The 24,966-nt window shown below is 40.6% G+C and overlaps 1 protein-coding gene across 3 annotated transcripts in view; it reads right to left on the reverse strand.

Moving 5' to 3' along the window:
* Positions 1–87: 87 nt before the first annotated feature.
* The window catches only part of gripap1 (GRIP1 associated protein 1), a 26,004-nt gene continuing 1,125 nt past the window's right edge, over positions 88–24,966 (reverse strand). Inside the window, exons 4-29 of one of the 3 annotated variants that reach the window (XM_068732089.1) lie at positions 24,759–24,785; positions 23,975–24,082; positions 23,663–23,813; positions 22,682–22,821; positions 22,283–22,322; positions 18,645–18,808; positions 18,407–18,454; positions 17,846–17,877; positions 17,720–17,767; positions 17,114–17,213; positions 16,475–16,552; positions 15,438–15,530; positions 13,091–13,225; positions 12,768–12,863; positions 12,433–12,543; positions 11,932–12,033; positions 11,739–11,852; positions 11,528–11,605; positions 8,390–8,485; positions 7,848–7,904; positions 7,497–7,596; positions 5,241–5,371; positions 4,283–4,399; positions 3,213–3,306; positions 2,594–2,775; positions 88–2,504 (exon numbers count right to left, since the gene is read on the reverse strand). In XM_068732089.1, the coding sequence (XP_068588190.1) occupies positions 2,424–2,504; positions 2,594–2,775; positions 3,213–3,306; positions 4,283–4,399; positions 5,241–5,371; positions 7,497–7,596; positions 7,848–7,904; positions 8,390–8,485; positions 11,528–11,605; positions 11,739–11,852; positions 11,932–12,033; positions 12,433–12,543; positions 12,768–12,863; positions 13,091–13,225; positions 15,438–15,530; positions 16,475–16,552; positions 17,114–17,213; positions 17,720–17,767; positions 17,846–17,877; positions 18,407–18,454; positions 18,645–18,808; positions 22,283–22,322; positions 22,682–22,821; positions 23,663–23,813; positions 23,975–24,082; positions 24,759–24,785 (2,523 nt within the window). In that variant the 3' untranslated portion in view covers positions 88–2,423. The remainder of the gene's footprint in view (positions 2,505–2,593; positions 2,776–3,212; positions 3,307–4,282; positions 4,400–5,240; positions 5,372–7,496; positions 7,597–7,847; positions 7,905–8,389; positions 8,486–11,527; positions 11,606–11,738; positions 11,853–11,931; positions 12,034–12,432; positions 12,544–12,767; positions 12,864–13,090; positions 13,226–15,437; positions 15,531–16,474; positions 16,553–17,113; positions 17,214–17,719; positions 17,768–17,845; positions 17,878–18,406; positions 18,455–18,644; positions 18,809–22,282; positions 22,323–22,681; positions 22,822–23,662; positions 23,814–23,974; positions 24,083–24,758; positions 24,786–24,966) is intronic. The other 2 variants (XM_068732090.1, XM_068732091.1) reach the window with 2 other exon arrangements.

Below are 24,966 nucleotides of genomic sequence, written 5' to 3' on the forward strand. Positions count from 1 at the left end.
AATCACTTAAAGTATGAATAATTCAGAAAGTTAATAAAAAGATGAACATGAACGTTTGATGAGAGAAGCAGACACGCCACCGTCGTCTCCACACAATGTTTTATATTTCATTGATGTTACAATAATTAGCGTCATGATCATCATCATCAGTCTCATAAATAGATCAGTTGATTCTTCATACAGTTAGAAGTCATATCACAGCGTGAATATGTATATATACACATTTAAACGTTACAAACAAAAACAAAAGCAACGGGCAGAGTCGCTGTCCAGCACATAGACCGATCCCGAGAGAGAGAGAAGACTGCAGGTTGTTTTCAGTGCAGCTCGACCAACGTCTTTAAAATGAGCAGCTGCTGCTGCTTCTTCTTCTTCTTCTTCTTCTTTTTGACATTGAGAAATAAAAGCTGCACCGTCAACACGTCGACTTCTTCTCACGACATTTAAATTCTCAATGTCAAACGAAAATGAAGCAGAAATGTACAGGCAGCTACGAGCAGCGTGTCCAGGACGTAGTCAGAGCCCGGGGACCAGAGGTTCAGTCCAGGACGTAGCCGGGGCCCACGTAGCCGACAAGCTATCCAATAGAAGTGTTTGTCTTTCGCTTAAACTTCATCTTTTCTTTTAGCGAATAAGAGCAAACAGATTTAAAGACACAGTCCAAAAAAATATGTTGTTTCAAGCAGGAAGTAGACACAGCCCAAGATTTAAAAAAAAAAAAATCTAAGGTTTTAGTCAATAGCATCCAAAGCTGACCGCTTTACTCGTTTAGTTTTTTCTGCGCCATTTGGTGTCCCCAGTAGGGATGGAAATAAGTCACAAAAAATATCCAATAGTGCAACACAAACTACAGTTCATGTGATCCAAGACATAGACACGTCCCTGGAGATCAAACGCTGGAGTATAGAAACAAACATCATTCCAGGTTTCATTGAGCCATTTTGCATCCCAAGCTGAACCAAATGAAACGTCAAACACACGAAGGTGAGTGTGTGTGTGTGGGGGGGGGGGGGGGGTAAATCAGTACTCCAGAAGAAAAAATAAATCTAAAAGCAGTGAATCTATTTTAAATAATTTAGAAATTTTCGTCCGATTAAAAAAACCCAAAACAATGAGCCCTGAATATAATATAGAGATGAGGACTGACTATCCAGCAAATAGTCAGAACCATTTGACATCCCCGTCACAGTTTGAGGAGACGCAGGAGTGTTTGAAAAAGTAATAAACAAATGAAGGGATGCCGAATAGTTCAGCATCTTAACCGTGTGTGTGTTTGCGCTCCATGACATAGCCACGGCCCACAAACACCCTGATGACATGAGCTCCTATAGGAGGCTGCTAGCAGCATTGTTGTGGATAATATTCTGTTGGTAGATGTAGCTCGTTAGCCTGTTAACGATGTAACTCGTTAGCCTGTTAACAATGTAGCCTGTTAGCTTGTTAACGATGTAGACTGTTAGCTTGTTAACGATGTAACTCGTTAGTTTGTTAACCAGGATCAGGATTTAAAGGGCCGGTACGCCACAAAAACCCCTCGGATCAGTTCTATTGGAGCAGAAGCTGAAGGATGAGAAGCGTTTGGTTTCTTTAACGAATAACATTCACGTCTCCTGTTCTCACTTTCCAGGTTTCCATCTGAATGTTTCTCTAATGTTTTACTAATTCGACAAAAAAACTAAACGTGAATGAACGCTCGATTCCGTTTAACGAACGTCGACAGAAACACGACCGGACTGAAACTCAGACTGAACTTTTGGAACTAAACTTCAAAAAGCTCCACTGACTTCCAGCCACGTGTCATGTGACGCCTGATAAGAACTGAAGCTCATGAGACGTGGCTGAAAGCTCGAGGAAATGAATAAGGAGACTTTGCGTTGAAGAGTTCTCGGTCGGTCCAGGTCATAGACAGACCCCGGGGTTTAAGGAGCCCAGGAAATAGCCAGATCACAACAGATTTACTGCACGAAGAAAACAATAAAATAAAATAACATTCAATCAGAGAGCAGGTTCCAGGACATAGCCAGTGCCCAACAGACAGTCTTAAGGGTGTTTTCTGACAAAGATTTACAGCCGGTTACAATAGAAATCAGAAGTCCGTTACAATGCATGTTTTCCAGGTCGTAGCCAGGACTCAGAGGAACTGAGTGGTTCAGTCTAATTACAGTACATTCAATAGCAACATAAATGAGCTGAGTCCAACTTTTCCATTCCCACTGGTCTCACGTTTCTTCTTCTACGCCTTTAAAACTTAGTTTCTTCTTTTCATTGAGAATCAACAAGTTCCAGCATTTAGTCGTAACCCAGCAGGCGGACTGAGATGGGGGAAATCATAAAGGCTCCAGACGTTAGTCTGAGCCCAGCCCATTCCTTCTATCTGAGATAAGAGAAGGAAGGGAATGGATGGATGGATCCAGGCGATAGCCTTAACCCGACCCGGCTGCACCGCTACCAGAGCTGCTTTCTTTACTGAGACGGACTAATTCCTGGGACAGAACCTCCAGGTCCTACAGAGAGACAGCAGTTTTATCATCAATAAGGCTCTAACGTCCATTATTAGCACATTAGTGTGTGTGTGTGTGTGTGTGTGTCTCACCTTCTGCAGGTGCATGTTCTTGGTCAGCTGCTCCTCCAACATGTTCTGCAGCTTCTTGTTCATCTCTCTCAGATTCTCGTCTCCCGGTTTCACCAGGTCTCTGAGGACTGAACCCAGACCTCCTCTCTCCCCCTGAGAGCCTCCGTGAGCTCCGTGACCGCCGACGGCACTGCCCGACACGTCTGAGGACACGAGGACACCAGGAGACGAAAGGGAGGATTAGCGGCTCTGCGAGCATCAATAAACAGATTGACCACAGTTTATGAAGCAGGTTCATGCACCATCTTAGCTTAGCATGTTAGCATGCTAAGCTAAGATGATGAGGCAAGATGGGGGAGGAGACGAGAGGAGAGGAGAGAAGGACATAAGAATAGAGAGGAGAGGAGGACATAAAAGAAGTGAATGTGAGCAGGAAAGGAAATGAGGGTGATAGAGAGTTAGGAGGTTTAGACGGCTTTACTACCAAGTTATCCATCACACCTGTGTGTGTGTGTGTGTAGGTGTGTGTGTGTGTGTGTGTGTGTGTGTGTGTGTGTGTGTGTGTGTGTGCGTGTGCGTGTGTGCGTGTAGGTGTGTGTGTGTGTGTGTGTGTGTGTGTGTGTGTGTGTGTGTGTGTCACCTATGCGGCTGTCCATCACGTAGGTCTCGATGATGGAACTCTTCCTGCAGATGTCTTCAGCCATTGAGGAGCAGCTCACCTCCAGATGTTTCACCTGAAGAAGAGGAGAAGTACTCACACGTTTGTACTTCACTACTAGTACTACACTACAGAAATACTATGTCACTAGTAAAAGTCATGTATTCAAATAGTTACATTAGTGCAAAAGTATGAGAATACAAATACATTGAAAGTACCACAAGTATATTATAAATATTGATGTATTAATGAGTTCTTCACTTTGAAGGTGGAGCTCATTTAAAATACTTCATAGTATACAAATACATAATCACGTGTTGGTTGAATATAATCCATAATTAATAATCTATAAAGTATCTGAAGCCGTCAGATGAATGTAGAGCAGTAAAAAGTACAACATCTACCTCTGAGGAGAACAAAGTAGCAGGAAATAGAAATACTCAAGTACAGTTTTGAGGTACTTGTACTTTACTTGAGTACAGTATTTAAGTAATGTACTTTGTGTTCCACATGTGGTCTGTGTCAGTCACACATCTGTTCTCTGACTATTAATTCATATAAAGAAGGAAGTGTCTAATAATAATAATAATAATAATATTAAAAGAATATTTGTATTATTATTATTATTATTATATTCATAACACTAATATTTAAAAACTATTTGTATTATTATTATAAAATATTAATAATACTAATATTTAAAGAATATTTGTATTATTATTATTATTATTATATTCATAACACTAATATTTAAAAACTATTTGTATTATTATTATAAAATATTAATAATACTAATATTTAAAGAATATTTGTATTATTATTATTATTATATTAATAATAATATTTCAAGAATATTTGTATTAATATATTAATAATACTAATATTTAAAAACTATTTGTATTGGTGAAGCTGTAGAAGTAGAAACAGAAACAGGCGATGAGTCTGAAGTATTGACCTCTGACATTAATAATGCATCTGAACACAAAAACTAAGGGGCCGAGCTCGAGGGACCGAGTGAAGCACAAGGAGACGAAGGTGACGTCTCTCCTCACCTTCTCCTCCAGCATCCACTTCTCCTGCTGGACCTCAGCGAGACGCTGGAACAGCTCCCCGACCTCGTCGTCCGACAGCTCAGCAGGACGCTGAGACTGAGGGCTGCCTCCTCCGGACTGAGACAGACACAACTGTATTAGTACCAGTCAGAGACGAGGAGACACGGGAGACGAGAAGACAAGGGAGACGAGGAGACACGGAGACGAGAAGACACGGGAGACGAGAAGACACAGAGACGAGAAGACACGGGAGAGGAGGAGACACAGAGACGAGAAGACACGGGAGACGAGGAGACACGGAGACGAGAAGACAAGGGAGATGAGGAGACACAGAGACGAGAAGACACGGGAGACGAGGAGGCACGGAGACGAGAAGACAAGGGAGATGAGGAGACACAGAGACAAGAAGACATGGGAGATGAGGAGACACGGAGACGAGAAGACACGGACACAAGGAGACACAGAGACGAGAAGACACAGAGACGAGGAGACACGAAGACGAGAAGACACGGAAGACGAGGAGACGCGGAGATGAGGAGACGAGAAGACACGGAGACAAGAAGACACGAGAGGCGAGGAGACACGGGAGATGAGGAGACACGGAGACGAGAAGACACGGAGACGAGAAGACATCAGAGACGAAAACACACGAAGTACATCGTTTATCAGCCAGAAGCTGTGACGACGTCATAACTGTCAGACTATTATCTTTCCGACAGTCCTTGAACGCGCCATGTGTGACGAACGCTTCGAATCTCAGCAAAAAATTATAATTAATCACAAACATTTTATCCTTCATGTTGTCATTATAAATGTCTACTTTAACCAGATTGTGTGAATGCTGGGCAACTTAACGCGTTATTATCACGTTAACGCGTTCATTAATGAACAGACTATCATTCTATCTCGCGTTAACACATGGTGGTATTGAAGAGGTTACGGTCCAGGCTCCACCCACCTTGTTCTGATTGGTCGGCTGAGCCTCCTTCATCATGTCTCTGTAGGAGAAGGAGGAGACGGAGGACGAGTCTCCGGTCTGCTGGGTCCGACTGGGACTGTTGATCTCTGACAGAACCAGCTCCTCCAGACCTGCACACAGGGTGGTGGTCAGTGTCGGGCTACAACTATCAACAACTTTAATAATACAATAATATGTAGATTATTACTTTGATTAACAGGAAAAAATAAACATTTCAAGCATTTTGTTAAAAAAATAAATGAATTAAACAGGTCAAGGAACTGTCCCTTTAAGACACGTAGGTGAGCTTTTAGACAATTTCAGCCAATTTAAAGCAAGAGACTGTCCCTAAGACAATGGAATTTGCCCGTAAAATATAATTTTGGTCTTTTAGTGATTGTAAGTGGAGGAACTGTCCCTTTAACCTTATACCATTCTGTCCCCTTTTTCTTTACAGGGGATTTGGGTGTAGATAAGTATAAGTATATTCCATAATGAGGTACATATATGATCTGAAAACTGAGAACCTGAAGATTAATTCGATATGAAGTTCAGCACCGTGTGTCAAGTTCATCTACTCATAAATCTGAAATAGCAATTACTTTAACGCAGCGCACCGTCCCTTTAACCCACCGTCCCTTTAACCCACCCAACGGGCACCGTCCCTTTAACCCACCGTCCCTTTAACCCACCGTCCCTTTAACCCACCGTCCCTTTAACCCACCCAACGGGCACGGCCCCTTTAACCCACCGTCCCTTTAACCCACCGTCCCTTTAACCCACCCAACGGGCACCGTCCCTTTAACCCACCGTCCCTTTAACCCACCGTCCCTTTAACCCACCCAACGGGCACCGTCCCTTTAACCCACCGTCCCTTTAACCCACCCAACGGGCACCGTCCCTTTAACCCACCGTCCCTTTAACCCACCCAACGGGCACCGTCCCTTTAACCCACCGTCCCTTTAACCCACCGTCCCTTTAACCCACCCAACAGGCACGGCCCCTTTAACCCACCCAAAGGGCACCATCCCTTTAACCCACCTAACGAGCACCATCCCTTTAACCCACCGTCCCATTAACCCACCCAACGGGCACCATCCCTTTAACCCACCCAACGGGCACCATCCCTTTAACCCACCCAACGGGCACCATCCCTTTAACCCACCCAACGGGCACCGTCCCCATAACGCAGCGCACCGTCCCTTTAACGCAACGGGCACCGTCTCTTTAACGCAGCACAGCGTCCCTTTAACCCACCCAATGGGGACCGTCCCTTTAACGCAGCGGACCGTCCCTTTAATGCAGGTGCTTTGAGTGGGCAGAGCGATAAGTAGGCTACTTTAAAATGTCTGATTCTCAGGTTTGTGCGGAGAAGCCTTTTAAACATTTATCACTTCTCATAGATTATACATGTTGCTGAGGACTGTCCTGCACCGCTCTCTGTGTGTGTGTGTGTGTGTGTGTGTGTGTGTGTGTGTGTGTGTGTGTGTGTGTGTAAAATGGGTAAAAACTGAAAGAGAGAGAAAGATATGCAACAGAAGACACTTATTTAGTGGGTAAAAGAAAACAAAACTGTCCAGTTAAATGGAGACAAGCGGACTCCGGAGAGTGACGGACTTTGCAGGTGTGTGTGTGTGTGTGTGTGTGTGTGTGTGTGTGTGTGTGTGTTTTGCCAGCAGACGCCACTGTGTCCACGTCAGCTCTGGGAATCAGAGCGCTGCATTAAATATTGAGCAGCAGGTTCCGGACTGAGCCAGAACCTCCTGACGCAGGGTCAGCACGCCGCCGATTATCAGACCCATCGGTCACGTTACAATCACATCTCAGCCACTTAGGACGGACACACACACACACACACACACACACACACACACACACACACACACACACACACACACACACAAAACTACTGTCTCTCCTTACTGAAGCGGTCCATTTAGGGGGTTTTAAATACAGTTCCAGTTAGTTGCGCGTCAGGTTCTTCCCCATTGACAGTGAATGGAGCTCTGACTTTATGGAGGTCAATGAGCTTCAGATAAACACGACAGCATCCTTCAAAATAAAACATGAATGAAGTGTGTTCACAGTCCTGTTGTGTGATACAATACATTAAAACAGCTGGTAGGTGGACCAGAGAGGGCTGTGACATCATGGTGACATCACACATTCAGGGGGTTTAAAGGTAGGTGTGTGTGTGTGTGTGTGTGTGTGTGTGTGTGTGTGTGTGTGTGTGTGTGTGTGTGTGTGTGTGTGTACCTGTCCTGGTCTTGCTGTTGGTCAGTATCTCCTGAAGTCTCTCCTGCAGTTTGTCAGCTCTCTTCCTCTCCAGCTGAAGCTGCCGCTTCAAGTCCTTCAGCTGCACGCACACACACACACACACACACACACACACACACACACACACACACACACACACACACACACACACGTCAGAGACTTACTTTCTAATTATTATTTTTTATGCACGGTTGCTCTTAAATTACTCTGCAAAATATATTCTGTCTCACTCATGTCTGTCTGTCTGTCTGTCTGTCTGTCTGCCTGTCTCTCTGTCTGTCTCTCTGTCTGTCTGCCTGTGGTTACATCAGTCTGTAAACATCTACTCACCGCTGCACTTCCCTTCTTCTCTAGAATCCTCTGACCGTCCACCGTGTCCTTGATCTCCTGCAGAGACAAAACCAGATCGATGGTTTGAGACAAAAAGGAATAAAACATAAAAACATGCTGCAGAACATCACCAGTGATTCTACAAGTTAAATTATGATTATTATTATTAATATCTGGACTGAGGAGGAGTGACGTAGAGACCTGTCAATCACTGTGTAGCCCCGCCCCTAAATCATCCCCTCTTTATGGTGTGTTTGACTCTAAATGGAGCATAATGTACTAAATGAACATCATGCTGTATTGAAGAAGACTGTAAACTAGAGATTGAGACCATAAACTCATGTTTACAATGTTTACTGAGGGAATAAATCAAGAGAGAAGTAGAGTCATTTTAGACTAGACTTCTATACAACCAGAGGAGTCGCCCCCTGGTGGACACTAGAGAGAATGCAGCTTCATCATCTACAGGAGGAGCAGCTCCAGCAGAAGTACTAGTAGTAGCGGTGGTTGCAGTACTTGTACATAAGCTGTAGTAGAAGTACCTGTTTGAGCTTCTCGATGGTGTCGTTGTGTCCGTCCTTCTGTTTCTCCACCTCCACCAGCTGCTGCTTCACTCCCTCCGTCTCAGACTGCTTCTCCTGCAGGAGACAAAGAAACACTCGTTCTATCTTCAAAGTGAGAAAGCAGTGAGCACAGACCCGCTGGAGGAACCGGCTCCTCATTCTAAAGCTTCAGAATGCTCTGAAGTGGACCTCAGACCCATTAAAGTCTGTCCTCAAGCCCTCAGAACCACAGAACCCACCGGCGGGACGGAAAAGAAGGTTTTCTTCAAACAATCGGCAAAACTACACCGTTCAGCACAGACAGAAGCTGTAGAACACATCAGTGTCAGGTTTCTGACGGTCCTTGAACACATCATGTGTGAACACAGAGCAGAGAGGAGAGGCTGAAACATGTCAAAAGTTTAACATCTATAACATGTGGAGACTCAGTTTTACCAACATTCTAACACTTGAAACATGTTGAATATTTAGATGATATTGTTTTCCAATTGTTGTAAAATAAATGATCAAATAAATTAAACTTGTTTCTTTCTCTTTAATGAGTGATGTCATCATGACTGTTGTTCTCTAAACACTTGTTCTAGTTCTCTACTTCTGGTCATCATGGTTCTGATTCATAGAGGAGCAGGACTTTTATTTTGAAAATCAAGCCCACAGAGAGAAGAAGAAGAAGTGAAAGGTCTTTGAGTTCAGACCGTCTCTTCTCTCCACCTCCATGATGCCCCCCGCTCTTAATCATTCAGAGAACTACTTTTAATTCTCTCTAATCCTTTAAAGCTAATTCATTGACGACACCCAGCGGGCTGCAGACGGAGAAAACACTCTGAAACGCGTCGTTCTGAAACGCGTCGTTCTGAAACGCGTCGTTCTGAAACGCGTGAATCAGATAATGTTATGAATCCTAATCAGCAACAGGATGTACTTTATTGTGGAGGTGTGACACTGAATGTCTGTCGTACATGTGTACATCCTGTCTGTGATTATTGAAGTTAAAGCAGCAGAAAGCTCAGGAACTCATTGATTATTATTATTATTATTATTATTATTATTAAATAACGATGAAGGGTAAACCTGTGATGCTGTAATTAGTGTCCATGTATAAAAAATCAATGAGTTTCTGAGAGCTCTGCTGCTTTAAGTTTAATAATCTGAGACAGGATGTAAACATGTACGACCTCCACAATAAAGTACATCCTGCTGCTGATTAGGATTCATAACATTATCTGATTTTCAGAACGATGTGTTTCAGAATGACATGTTTCAGATGTTTTCTCCGTCTGCAGCCCGCTGGGTGTCTTCAACGTAGATTTTATTTTTTAAACACTAAAAATCTTTTTATAGACTCGTACATATTTATTATTATTATTATTATTATTACATATTTATTATTATATATTATTATTACATATTTATTATTATACATTATTATTACATATTTATTATTGTATATTATTATTAAATATGTATTATTATATATTATTATTACATATGTATTATTATATAGTATTATTACATATGTATTATTATTACATATGTATTATTATATATTGTTTTTACATATGTATTATTATATATTATTATTACATATGTATTATTATATATTATTATTACATATGCATTATTGTATATTATTATTACATATGTATTATTATATAGTATTATTACATATGTATTATTATATATTATTATTACATATGTATTATTATATATTATTATTAAATATGTATTATTATATATTGTTTTTACATATGTATTGTTATATACGAGTGTATTATGTACGAGTCTATAAGAAGAGACTTTTAGAGTTTATAGAAACAGGAGGAACAGGTGAATGTATTAACCGTCGGTCGGACAGGAAGTGACTGACACTGCACCCCCGACCTGCTGCTAATTAGACTCCTCCGTCGTTAATTAACTTTTCCTATTAAGAGCCGAGCTCTCAGTAATCAGCGACGCTCCTTCGGGGAGTCGCTCGGCTTATCTGATTGGCTCTCAGAACCGAGGTGAGCTCTCGTTAACTCAATCTCATGAGTGGGTTTTAATGCAGAACGACGAATTCTTCTTTTCCTTCAGTTCTGAACGGAAAACCTGCAACAACTTCTCAGTTTCTACGTTTGCATGAATCACATATTCCACAAGTATTCAAAATATTACAACGTTCTGAACCCTCAGAAGCACAAAACACGCCGACGATGGAAAAGGTTGTTTCACTTAAACAATGGCCGAAACTGAAGATGTAAACAATCATCTTTCCAACGGTCCTTGAACACATCGTGAGTAACGTGTGGAGACTCACAACAACAACATGGTAACACTTGTAGACAGAAACATGTTGAATATAAAGGTGATATTGTTTACCAATTTATGCAAATCAACTAGTTTCTGTCTCTCTAATGAGTGATGTCATCAGAGCTGTTCTGTTTCATAGAGATGAAGGACTGTGAGTTAAACGTGTGACATGTTGATATCATTTATGAACACACATGAAGCTCATTTACATAACTCACATCCCCTCATTTACATATGCGTAAACATCACAGGAGCAGCTCACACCGTTTACTTCTGTCCTGTTTCTGCAGGTTTAGTGTGTGTGTGTGTGTGTGTGTGTGTGTGTGTGTGTGTGTGTGTGTGTGTGTAACAGACTGTCTCCTCCTCCACTCTGATCTGCTGTTAACACTTTAACCCGTCTGCGTTACCATGGAGACAACTACGCTTTAATTAGAAACGCACATTCAATTAGAACACACACACACACACACACACACACACACACACACACACACACTAAACAAACACCCACACACTCATATAGATTATGAAAATGTTTTTTTGAGAAAATACGTCTCTGTGTGTGTGTGTGTGTGTGTGTGTGTGTGTGTGTGTGTGTATCTGTGTGTGTGTGTGTGTGTGTGTGTGTGTGTATGTATCTGTATGTGTGTGTATCTGTATATCTGTGTGTGTGTGTGTGTGTGTGTGTGTGTGTATGTATCTGTGTGTGTGTGTGTGTATCTGTATATCTGTGTGTGTGTGTGTGTGTGTGTGTGTGTGTGTGTATGTGTGTATCTGTATATCTGTGTGTGTGTGTGTGTGTGTGTGTGTGTGTGTGTGTGTGTGTACCTCTATCTGAAGTGTGTGTTCTCTCTTCAGTCTCTCAATCTCCTCCTGATGTTCCAGAGAGTTCTTCTCTATTTTCTCCTGCAGAGAAAACAAATCAATACCTGAACTGTATAAATATATATATATATATATATATATATATAAATATATATATATATATATATATATATATATATATAAAGCTAACTTTATGCTAAGCTAACGTTCAGACCTCGGCCTCCTTCAGTCGCCTCTCAAACCAGCCTTTGGTTCCCTCCATGGACTGAACCTGAACCTGCAGCTCCTCCAGACGCTGCTGAAGACCCTCCAGCTCTTTGGTCCGAGCCTCAAACACACAAACACACAAACACATTGATTATTATAATTCATATTCATATAGAGATCAAACAGCTCCTCCTCTTCACCTTCTCCTCTCTCAGCTGCTGTCGGATCTCCTCCTCAGAGCGATTCTTCTCCTCATGGAGACCTCGGAGCTCCTTCTCATAGCGAGCCCTCACACCCAGGACCTGAGGGGGGGAGAGAAGGAGAGGAGGAGAGAGGAGAGGAGATGATGAGATAGGAGAAGAGAGGAGAGGGGAGGATGAGAGAAGAGGAGAGGAGAGGAGAAGATAGAAGAGGAGAGGATGAGAGAGGAGAAGAGGAGAGGAGTAGAGAGGAGGAGAGGAAAAGAGAAGAGAGGAGGAGAGGAGAGGAGCAGAGGAGAGGACAGAGAGGAGATGAGAAGAGATGCATCAAAAACGAAACAGTTAAATTATTCAGACTTCATTCACAAAAATAAATGTTTCTGCTTTTAAAAATCAGAAAGTAGAAATAAAAACAAAAATAGATCAGCAATAATTTAAAGAAGAACAGAAATAAGTATAAAATGTGTATTAAAGCAGAGTAAAAGAAGTAAAATGTCTCACCTCCTTCTCATGCTGCAGCTTGAGGTCTGACAGCGCCTCCTTGTGGTCGGACTTCTCCTGGTTCAGCTGCATGGCCAAGTCATCTAACATGGTCTTCCTCTTCTCCGCTGTCTGCACACACACACACACACACACACACACACACACACACACACACACACACACACACACACACACACACACACACACACACACACACACACAGTGTTTAGAACCTTCACTCAAACATCATCAATACACACTCAAACAAGTGTGTATTCAAACTGTGTGTGTGTGTGTGTGTGTGTGTGTGTGTGTGTGTGTGTGTGTGTGTGTGTGTGTGTGTGTGTGTGTACCTTCTTGGCCTCCTCTAGGTCTCTCAGCAGCTTCTCCTTCTCTTGTCCTTCTTCTGTTAACTGCTCCAACAACTTCCTGTTGGCAAAACTCGACTCCTAAAGGAGAGAAGACGAAGAAGTAAAGATCTCACTTCCCTTAAATGCCTCCTTGTTTCCTTGTGTCCTCGTCCCCTCTCACTGAGGACACGAGGAAGACACATGGATACAAAAAATAAAATAGAACGAATTAAAAAAATGTTTAGTCATTCATTCTACAAATAGTAGCATCTGTATCACCTGTGTGTGTGTGTGTGTGTGTGTGTGTGTGTGTGTGTGTGTGTTACCTGCAGCTGGGAGTCCAGGTCGTCCCTCTGAGCCAACATGTTCTCCTGTTCAGCTCGTCTCTGCTGCAGCTCCAGCGTCAGCGCCTCCTGCTGCTCACGGAGGAGATTCATCTCCTGAGTCTTCACCGTCTGGATCTGCACCACGACAACAACAACAAAGACAACAACAAAGACAACAACAACTTCCTTTACTCATGACTCTTTGTGTTTAGATGACCACCTGCTAGTGCAGAGTTCTGGTGATGGAGATGAGGATGGATTCATGGCTATTACTGTGTTCACCCAGAGCTCTACGACACCATATGAGTAGAGACCAAACTGTGTGTATAAATGTGCATTAATGTGTATTAATGTGTATAAATGTGCATTAATGTGTATAAATGTGTATAAACCAGACGGTACAAACAATGAAAAAGACGCTGCTGTATTAACGTCTAGATGACGTTATGTTGAGTGTTGGAGATGCTACAATGTTAGCTTAGCATAGCACCGATCGATCCCAGCTCCATTCAGAAAACAAGTATTTTAAAAGTTATTTACTCGTCGAGAGAACTAACAAAAGATGAATTCAGACTTTTTACAAATCTGCATCATATGTCGTTATTTCGGCTTCTTTTTTATCAGTTTATTGTGATTAAATCACAGTAACATCTGTTTATTTTGGTTCATACAGCTGAAGTGAACCAGCTGACATGTGGCTCACTGGACACAGTGAAAACTCCTCCAGATGATGTCATGAACCAGACAAGAAGGCGTTTAGTTTCTCTGGATATCTGGACTTCTACAACAAGTCCTCAGCAGAAATAGAGGTTGTTTCTTCCGTGTTGATGGAGGAAATAAATGGATTAGTTGTTAACGGCTTCCATGGAGTTAAGCCACGCCCCCTCTCCGGTGTGAATGAAGTGAATAAAAACAAATGATTCCACGAGTAACATAGTAGCATAGTATCAAGCACATGAGAAGGAGATGAATGACTCAGAGAACATACAACGGTTCTAGTTGTAGGTTCTACGAGTTCTTTAGATGTCGGGTTTCTGTTTAAGGACTGGAATCGACTGCAGCAGCTGTTCAAAGGTTCAAAGTTGGCTCAGTTTAAGTTGAGTTTTAGGGATCATTGAATTAAAAACAGGTTGCATCTCACAAACGTAGTTCTCAAGTAGAGTTTAGTTGTTACTAAATATTCAGGTGAAAGGCTGCCTTCATGTCCAAAAAGGCCTCTGTGGACACGTAACATTACAGATGTGAAGCTAACGTAAAAAAGCTAACGTTAGCATGCTAACATCGGGGTAACATGATGTACGGTCGACACATCCGACGTGAACCTTTAGAAATGCTATTTCTGATTAATGCTAATTCTGAGGCCTACATTGGTTTCAGACCATCAATCTAAGGTTGAGGATCTAGACAAGGGTTCTACACGAGGGTTCTAGGTAGGGTCTGAGATATAATAACCTGTTAATTCAGAAGAGTAGGCGTTCTATGCAAAGTCACTGAGGCCTACATTGGTTTCAGACCATCAACCTAAGGTTAAGGTTCTAGAAAAGGGTTCCAAGTTGGGTCTGATATATAATTACCTGTTCAAGAGCGCACAGATTAGTCCTCAGAGCACGGTTCTCCTGCAAGATGGGGGCACAGGTCCAAACTGGGTAAGGTGTTCTAGAGGATTCCGTTTAGGATCCAAGCGTCGGAGTAGTGAAACATTAGGGGAAGCTAGTGTTTAAGGAGTAAAATGGGTTCTAGATAATGTTTCTGAAAGACACAATTCCAGATTGCATAAATCCGTCTAATCAAGTCTAATACATGTTCTGTAGCAACGTATTTATTTCTAAAACACCGTTGTAGGGTTGGGGTTCTAGTTGGGGTTCTAGATGTAATGTACCCATTTTAAAACAGCTAGGTTAGTTCACAGACCATAGTTTTGGGGTTAAACCCCTAGATAGGGTTCTCCAGATGTATTATCAGTTTAAAGCAGCTAGGTTATAGCTAGTTATATACTGCACCTGTTCTAGGGCAGCTATGTTATTCTTTAAACCAATGGTCTAGCATCAAGGTTCTATATTCATTGTCGTAGCGTTGAGATTGTAGAGGACATTTTGTTATGGTTCTATGTAATGTTCTCCAGGTATATGTCCTGTTTATGGCAGCTGGGTTAGTCCATAGAACAGTGTTTGGGGGGGATGAGGTTCTCTAGGTTTATTACCTGTTCTTGAGCAGGTAAGTTAGTCCTAGGAGTAGACGTAGTGTTATGGTTCTACCTAATGTTCTCCAGGTATATGACCTGGTGTATGGCAGCTGGGTTAGTCCATAGAACAGTGTTTGAGGGGATGAGGTTCTCTAGGTTTATTACCTGTTCTAGAGCAGCTAGGTTTGTCCTCAGAGCATCGTTCTCCTGCAGGATGTTGTCCACCTGTTCCTGACTGATTGCACTCTGATTGGCTACCTGCAGTACCAACGCACCACAGGCAGGGGGCAGCAGAGAAAACAGCACAGAAAGACACCAGCAAAGAGGAAATAAAACAAAGAACGGGAACCAAAAGAAAGGAGATTGGAAGAGAAGAAGGAAGAGCAGAGGAGGAGGATAAAGTCAGGAACACAGAGAGCAGCAGGCAGACACACACCAGGCTTTAACTGCCAACGTGACACTGAAAACATACAAGATCTTCCTTTAGAACTCATTTATTTCACTTTTTGAAACAAAGGGCTGCACAATGTTTCGTCATCACTTGGTAAATGTGCACGGATCTTATTTTCCACGACTCATCGACAAGAGAAGTCAGTCTGATGGAACGTGGATCACTCAGAGTCTCTGCGCAAACAGCCGACCACCAACCGGTTGTTCACGATCAACTTATTAAAAAACAACTAAAACAGGGCGCTCCCGCCGGAGGTCACAACCTGACAGAGGAGCGAGGAACCGGAGGAAAGCTCTTCTCAACGCTTCAGGTTGAGTGATGCGACTCAGGTTACGTGACTCGACACTGTGCAGCCCTCGTGACTATAAAAGAAGTTTTCATCCGTGAATCACTTTGGCAGAGAAATATGTTCAAGTGAAAGAACAGAGCAGGAAGTCCTGAAGTCCTCAGTTTCTAGTTCCTCATCTCTCACCCTGTTTCCTCATCTCCTCATCTCCTCCTCAGCCTCGTTGTGGAAAGAAGTTAAACGAAGCGAAAATTAAAAATAGGTTTTACTTCACACTTGTTCCCAAATGTTTGGAGCCAGAGAAAGAACACGCCGTCTGTGAAGAATTACTACGTGTGGATATACATCTGTGTTTTTATAAATGTACTTTACTACACTTCTACTCTTTCCTTTAGGGTCTTTCCTTCTCTTCAGATGTTTCCTTCTTTTTGTGTGTGTGTGTGTAGGTGTGTGTGTGTGTGTTACCTGATCTCTCAAGGCGTGCAGAGCCAGGTCATGTTCCTTCTCTTTGCTCTGCAGCTGTTCTCTCAGCTCGGCTGTCGTCTAAAAACACAAGAACACACAACGTCAGTGATTTCAGATTATTAACACGATATCTAGTTTCTCTAGTTTCTCTCTGATGACGCAACATCGTGCACAAGAAACCTGTGTTGTAATCAGCAGGAGGCGAGCTAGTTAACGTTAGCGGTTAGCTGCTAGCGGCAGGTGGGCAGCACAGTGCTGCTTGGCTGAAAAACGAAGCTAACGAAGCTAACGGAGCTAACGAAGCTAACAGAGGTTCCATTGAGTAACACTGCGATGCGTTCAAGCTCTTTTCAGTAAAAACTGAGTATTGAGTTAAGGTGAATTTTAACGTTATCCAGTTTAAATACAATCGAGTAAAGTTTTTGGTGAATGCATTCATAATTCTAATACAATAGTATAATACATATTATTCTACATTATAAGTACTTTGACTTTTGGTACTTTAAGTATATGTTGATGCTGATACTTTTGTACTTTTATCTAAGTAACCCTTTGACTGCAGGACGTTAACTTGAAACAGAGTATTTCTTCACTAATACTTCAGTAATAGATCAGAGTACTTCTTGGTGTCACTGAGACCTGATTGGTTGCCACGACGTCCGACTGTAGTTTCTGTATGCGGATGTTCGTGGCCTTAAGCTCCTCCTCTTTTCTTTGGTTGATCTCGTCGATCTTTGTCCTGCAGAGACGCAAACAATCAACATCAACAACAACAACAACACGTCAACATGTGACGTACGACACAACGCACAGTGAGAACACAGAGGTAATAGTACCATGAGTAGGAAATAGTAGCTGTAAGGAGCATTAGTGGTATTAGCAGTATAATAAAGAGAGCAGTAGAAGTAGCAGCAGCTGTACTAGTAACAATGGTAGTATTACTAGTGGTAGTAGAAGTCACAGTAACAGTAGTAGTAGGACTTGTAGTAGTAGTAGTAGTAGCAATAACAGTTGTAGTAGTGACAATAGTAGTAGAAGTATTAGCAGCATTAACAATAGTAGTAATAATAGTAGTAGTAGTAGCAGTGTTAGCAGCAGTTACACTAGTAGTAGTATTAATAGTAGTAGAAGTCACAGTAACAGTGGAACTAGCAGTATTAGCAGTGACATTAGTAGCACTAGTAGTATTAGAAGTCACAGTAGTACTATTAGTAGTAGTAATTGCAGTATAAGTAGAGTTCTGACCTGCTGTCGTTGTACAGAGCCTCTTTCTCTCCCTGGAGACGCTGAAAACTACAAAACACAGAAAAAAACTTGTCTCACATCATCATATACAAATACTCTGTTCTCATTATTCTGAAGATGTCTCACCTGTCCTGCTTCTTCTTTAACCTGTCAGACAGCTGGAGGAGAGACAGACAGACAGACAGACAGACAGACAGACAGAGAGACAGAGAGACAGAGAGACAGAGAGAGAGTGAAAGAGAGAGAGACAGAGAGAGAGTGAAAGAGAGACAGAGAGAGTGAAAGAGAGACAGAGAGAGTGAAAGAGAGACAGAGAGAGAGTGAAAGAGAGAGAGAGAGAGAGAGAGAGACAGCGAGAGAGAGAGACAGAGAGAGAGAGAAGAGAGGAGAGAGACAGAGAGAGAGAGAGAGAGAGAGAGAGAGAGAGAGAGAGAGAAGAGAGACAGAGAGAGAAAGAGAGACAGAGAGAGAGAGTGAAAGAGAGAGAGAGAGAGAGAGAGAGAGAGAGAGAGAGAGAGAGAGAGAGAGAGAGGGGGAGAGAGAGAGAGGAAATCATGATTAGAATCTCCTTCATACTGAACAGATAATATTGACTCATTTAATGTTCCAACAGTGTTTTTAAAAAAATCTTTAAAGTAATAAAATCCTTTCAGTGGATCAATAACGGATCAATAAAACCCTCTTTACTTTTGTAACTTCTTCCTGCAGTTTGGTGATTTCAGCCTGTTTGGACGCCTGAAGATAGACGGAGACAAACGCTAGAGTCAACAGAGTAAAACGTTTAAAAATAATAAAAAAACATGTCTCATGTAAAGTGTGTGTTAATGTGTGTGTGTGTGTACCTCCAGCGTGTGGACCCTCTCCCTCAGGTGTTAGTGTGCGTGTGCGTGTGTGTGTGTGTGTGTGTGTGTGTGTGTGTGTGTACCTCCAGCGTGTGGACCCTCTCCCTCAGCAGCCTCTTCTCCTCCTGCTCCGTGTTCAGTTTCATCTCCATCTCTGGTCCAAAGCAGTGAGTTATTGGACAGAGAGCCGACCAGCCTATCGCTGCCTGCTTAGCTACAATCTCCTCTACGCTCTTCTCTGACCGGCCTAAAGGGGGCGCCGCACACAGCAGGGGGGGCAGTCTGTTAGGACAGACCCACACTAGACCGGCTCCTAGCGGACCACATCCCAGTCTGGGTGTTTCTTTGTTTCTTTGTTTTCTGGCTGAGCAGCAAATCAACTGTGATGCGTTCACTGACGGCGTGTTCATCTCTGCGCTGCAGCGTCTCTCATTCATTGGTGTAACAAACCTTTGAAAACCTTGAAGCCTAAAGGGTTCATAACGATGTCTTACTAACAGCTTCATGGTTCTTCTGAGGGTTGAATCAAATACATCTGTAGTCCAATGAAGACATCACAATCACTAACAAACACTATGTGTAGTACATGTACTTTTACATATAGTATCCGTGGCTTTAAGGACTCTTCTCCGAGACATCTGCTCCTCCCACTGATAAGATCATCACCTACAGGTGTAAAGAGTGTGTCTGTGCAGCTCTGTCAGAAAACACCTGATTTAGGATCCTCAACAGATAGATCATAGTTCACAGATCATAGATCACAGATCATAGATCACAGATCATAGATCATAGATCACAGATCATAGATGATAGATCACAGATGATAGATCATAGATGATAGATCACAGATGATAGATCATAGATGATAGATCACAGATCATAGATCATCGATGATAGATCATAGATCACAGATCATAGATGATAGATCATAGATCACAGATGATAGATCATAGATGATAGATCATAGATGATAGATCACAGATCATAGATCACAGATCATAGATCATAGATGATAGATCACAGATGATAGATCATAGATGATAGATCACAGATCATAGATCATCGATGATAGATCATAGATCACAGATCATAGATGATAGATCATAGATCACAGATCATAGATCATAGATCATAGATGATAGATCACAGATGATAGATCACATATGATAGATCATAGATCACAGATCATAGATGATAGATCACAGATCATAGATCATAGATCACAGATGATAGATCATAGATGATAGATCACAGATCATAGATCATAGATGATAGATCACAGATCATAGATGATAAATCACAGATCACAGATGATAGATCACAGATGATAGATCATAGATGATAGATTATAGATGATAGATCACAGATGATAGATCATAGATGATAGATCATAGATGATGGATCATAGATCATAGATGATAGATCACAGATGATAGATCACAGATGATAGATCATAGATGATAGATTATAGATGATAGATCACAGATGATAGATCATAGATGATAGATCATAGATCATAGATGATAGATCATAGATCACAGATGATAGATCACATATGATAGATGATAGATCATAGATGATGGGCCATAGATCATAGATGATAGATCATAGATCACAGATGATAGATCATAGATGATAGATGATAGATCTTAGATGATAGATCATAGATGATAGATCATAGATGATAGATCATAGATCATAGATGGTAGATGATAGATCATAGATGATAGATCATAGATGATAGATGATCGATCATAGATGATAGATCATAGATGATAGATCATAGATGATAGATCATAGATGATAGATCATAGATCATAGATGATCGATCATAGATGATAGATCATAGATGGTAGATGATAGATCATAGATGATAGATCACAGATGATAGATCACAGATGATAGATGATAGATCATAGTTGATAGATCACAGATGATATATCACAGATGATAGATGATAGATCGTAGTTGATAGATTATAGATGATAGATCACAGATGATAGATGATAGATCATGGTTGATAGATTATAGATGATAGATCACAGATGATAGATCATAGATGGTAGATGATAGATCATAGATGATAGATCACAGATGATAGATCACAGATGATAGATCACAGATGATATATCATAGATGATAGATGATAGATCATAGTTGATAGATCACAGATGATATATCACAGATGATAGATGATAGATCATAGTTGATAGATTATAGATGATAGATCACAGATGATAGATCATAGTTGATAGATTATAGATGATAGATCACAGATGATAGATCATAGATGGTAGATGATAGATCTTAGATGATAGATCATAGATGATAGATCATAGATGATAGATCATAGATCATAGATGGTAGATGATAGATCATAGATGATAGATCATAGATGATAGATGATCGATCATAGATGATAGATCATAGATGATAGATCATAGATGATAGATCATAGATGATAGATCATAGATCATAGATGATCGATCATAGATGATAGATGATAGATGATAGATCATAGATGGTAGATGATAGATCATAGATGATAGATCACAGATGATAGATCACAGATGATAGATGATAGATCATAGTTGATAGATCACAGATGATATATCACAGATGATAGATGATAGATCGTAGTTGATAGATTATAGATGATAGATCACAGATGATAGATGATAGATCATGGTTGATAGATTATAGATGATAGATCACAGATGATAGATCATAGATGGTAGATGATAGATCATAGATGATAGATCACAGATGATAGATCACAGATGATAGATCACAGATGATATATCATAGATGATAGATGATAGATCATAGTTGATAGATCACAGATGATATATCACAGATGATAGATGATAGATCATAGTTGATAGATTATAGATGATAGATCACAGATGATAGATCATAGTTGATAGATTATAGATGATAGATCACAGATGATAGATCATAGATGGTAGATGATAGATCACAGATGATAGATCACAGATGATGGATCATAGATAATAGATGATAGATCACAGTGAACAGTGAACAGATAGTAGTTCATGTTTACTGGTCAGCTGGTAGTGTGTGTCTGTCCTCATCCAGCTAGCTGCTCTACGCTTTAACAAAGCAAAGCTGCAACTTTCACCGTTAGTCCTCAAATAAAAGACACAATCAACACAGAGGCATTAGTTCACAGTGCTGGTTCACATCTCTCACTAGGAACACAAGTGAACACCACACTGGATCTACATGTTCACTACGTCTCTCTTTAACAATTGTCCGCATGCTTTGAATGGATCATTTAAATAGATGGTGAAGATAATCAGAGAACTGGTGCAGACATGAAGCAGAAGAAGAGAAGTGAGGGGTGAGTTCACACAGAGCTAAAGACACGAGTCCTCGAACGCCTCGCTACAATAAACCACAGGTCACAGAGAGGAGGAGAGAAGAAGAGCAGAGTGCTGATGAGGCTCGTTGAGGACCAAAGTGCCTTCATCTCAGCTCACTTGAACATGTGTGAACATCAGCTGCTGCTCTAGAGCTTCAGCTGAAGGAACCTTATCTCTGCAGGTCCAGAGGGAACAATCCTTCAGTGAATTCAGCCGCAGTGAGCAGAAGAAGTCCTGCTTGTTTCTATGTGGAGCTCTAAAGCTCACAGAGGCTGTTTGCGTTATCTGAGAGGACTTCTTCTTCTGTGAGTCTAATCAATGAAACACAAACTCACCATGAAGCTGCTTCTCTGAGAGCTCCAGCTGAGCCTCCGTCTGCAGACAGTTTATAACACGTTAATAGAGCGTCACTCCTCCGATGTTCAGGTGATTCTAACGAACTCATTCAACACTTTAGAACGGAGCTGTTTCTAAAGTTCAACGTGATTCTAAACATGTAATCACAACTAAACTCTAAGGTCAGAATGAGTCAAGAAACACTAGAACAAATACAAGAAGAATATTAGTCAAATATTAAACATCACTACTATCTCACTCTCTTTCATTAAAGCTGTTATCATCATGATATCATGATATTATATTCTATTAAAAAATCACTCTAGACTCTAAAAACAACATGCCAATGATTGGCAAAAATAAATAAAAAAATACATTTGTTTAAGAGAGTCCGTCACCTGTTCCAGTCTCTCATTGGCTCCCTCGGCTGCAGGCTCCGCCCCTCTTCCCGTGACATCAGAGACTCCGTTGGCGCCGGCCGACCCGTCCGTCTCCGTGGTAACGCTCTGGTTGGCCTTGTCGTAGCGCTCCTGAAGGACTGAGGAGAGAAATCAACCAACTAACCAACCAACCAACCAGTCAACCAACCAACCAACCAGTCAACCAACCAATCAACCAGTCAATCAACCAGTCAACCAACCAACCAGTCAACCAACCAGTCAACCAACCAGTCAACCAGTCAACCAACCAACCAACCAACCAGTCAACCAACCAACCAGTCAACCAGTCAACCAACCAACCAACCAACCAGTCAACCAACCAATCAACCAGTCAACCAACCAACCAGTCAACCAACCAACCAGTCAACCAGTCAACCAACCAACCAACCAACCAACCAACCAACCAACCAGTCATTTATTTATGTATGTATCTATTTAAATATGCATCCATCCATTCATTTGTTTATTTATTCATTCATGTATTCATCCATTCATGTATTAATTTATAAACACCTGGAGATAATGATCTTCTACCTGAACCTCATCTTTCTAAAATAAAAGCTGCACAAACAGGAAGTGACATCACTCACAGGTGAACAAATGAAACGCACCTCGATAACAAAAAACTTCAGATTTCTCTGCAAATATTTGTGATAATTTAAGTAAACAAGTTTAGTCATTTTAATGTAGAAAAGTTACATATTGATGTATTACTTGGTTATATAATCTAAATATATAACAAACATTTACATTGTTTTATTTGACCAACAGTCTAAAACATATCGAGTCATCGTATCCTTTAATGTGACAAAGACCTAAAATAATGAATAAATGATCAAAACAGATGAAATGTTCTGTTATAAACACCCATGAACCATTTTAAACCCGGTCCATTCTCCTGGCGTCCACCTGCCCCACCGTCAGCCAATCACAGCTCACCTTTCATCTTCTTCTGGAGGGCGGAGTTTTCGGCCTGCAGGCGGAGCAGCTCTCCGTCTACGGGACTGGAGGCGGAGTTTGATGACGAAGCTCCTCCCCCTTCCTTCAGGCCCTGGTTCTCCTGTTCCAGCTGTTCGATCTGCGTGCACAGCTGGAAACAAACACATCGTTTATCTCAGCCGAGAGACGTGACATTACTATGGGACGTTCATCTTTCCAACGGTCCTTGAACACATCGGGTGTTCAACAGTGTCTGCGGTGTTCCTGAACGCACCGCATCAGGTGAGCAGTGGGTGTGTCGGGTGGAAGTACCTTGGAGAGCTCCGTCATCAGCGTGCTGTTCTGGAGTCTGAAGTCTTCTTCTTGACTGTGAAGTTTACTCTGAAGCATCTCGTTCTCACCCAGCAATGCCTCCACCTCCTGTAACCACGGCAACCCACGTCATCAATCAATGTAACGACAGACACACACCAACACAACACCACAAGAACTCAGTAAGTTAATGTACTAATTCATTGAATTATATTATTATTATACATTGATTTTATTTATTAATTATGTTATTATACTATCATATATGTATTCATTATTTTAGTATATTATCATATATTTATTTTATTTATTAATTATGTTATTATATTATCATATATTTATTTTATTTATTAATCATGTTATTATATTATCATATATTTATTAATTATTTTATTATATTATCATATATTTATTAAATATGTTATTATATTATCATATATTTATTTTATTTATTAATTGTTATTATACTATCATATATGTATTAATTATGTTAGTATATTATCATATATGTATTAATAATTATATTATATTATCATATATTTATTTTATTTATTAATTATGTTATTATATTATCATATATGTATTAATTATTTTATTATATTATTATATTTTTATTTTATTTATTAATTAGTACATTAGAATTATAACACATGAAATTAGGCATTTATCATATAAATATAAAAATGTAAAAATACTGAAATTACAATTAAAAGTTTAAAAAAGATTCTAGATGAATAAATGTATTCAGATATAAATGAGAATAAAGAAGATAATTAAAACTCACCTGAGCTTTCTTGCTCTTATTCAAAGCCTGAAGAAAAATAATAAGTAACAAAATAATCATTAAAATAAGCAAAATATTTGATAAATACGAGTTAAATCAGTTTAATAAAGAGAATATAAAACATTAAGACATCAAACCTCCACATTCAGCTGACACTAACATGTCATTTGTTAATGTTAATATGAACACTTATAATAATAATAATAAT

The sequence above is a fragment of the Cebidichthys violaceus genome, unplaced genomic scaffold (genome assembly GCF_023349555.1).
Source record: "Cebidichthys violaceus isolate CVI_PGR_0920_01 unplaced genomic scaffold, fCebVio1.0.p SCAF_57, whole genome shotgun sequence".
Classification (NCBI taxonomy): Eukaryota; Metazoa; Chordata; class Actinopteri; order Perciformes; family Stichaeidae; genus Cebidichthys; species Cebidichthys violaceus.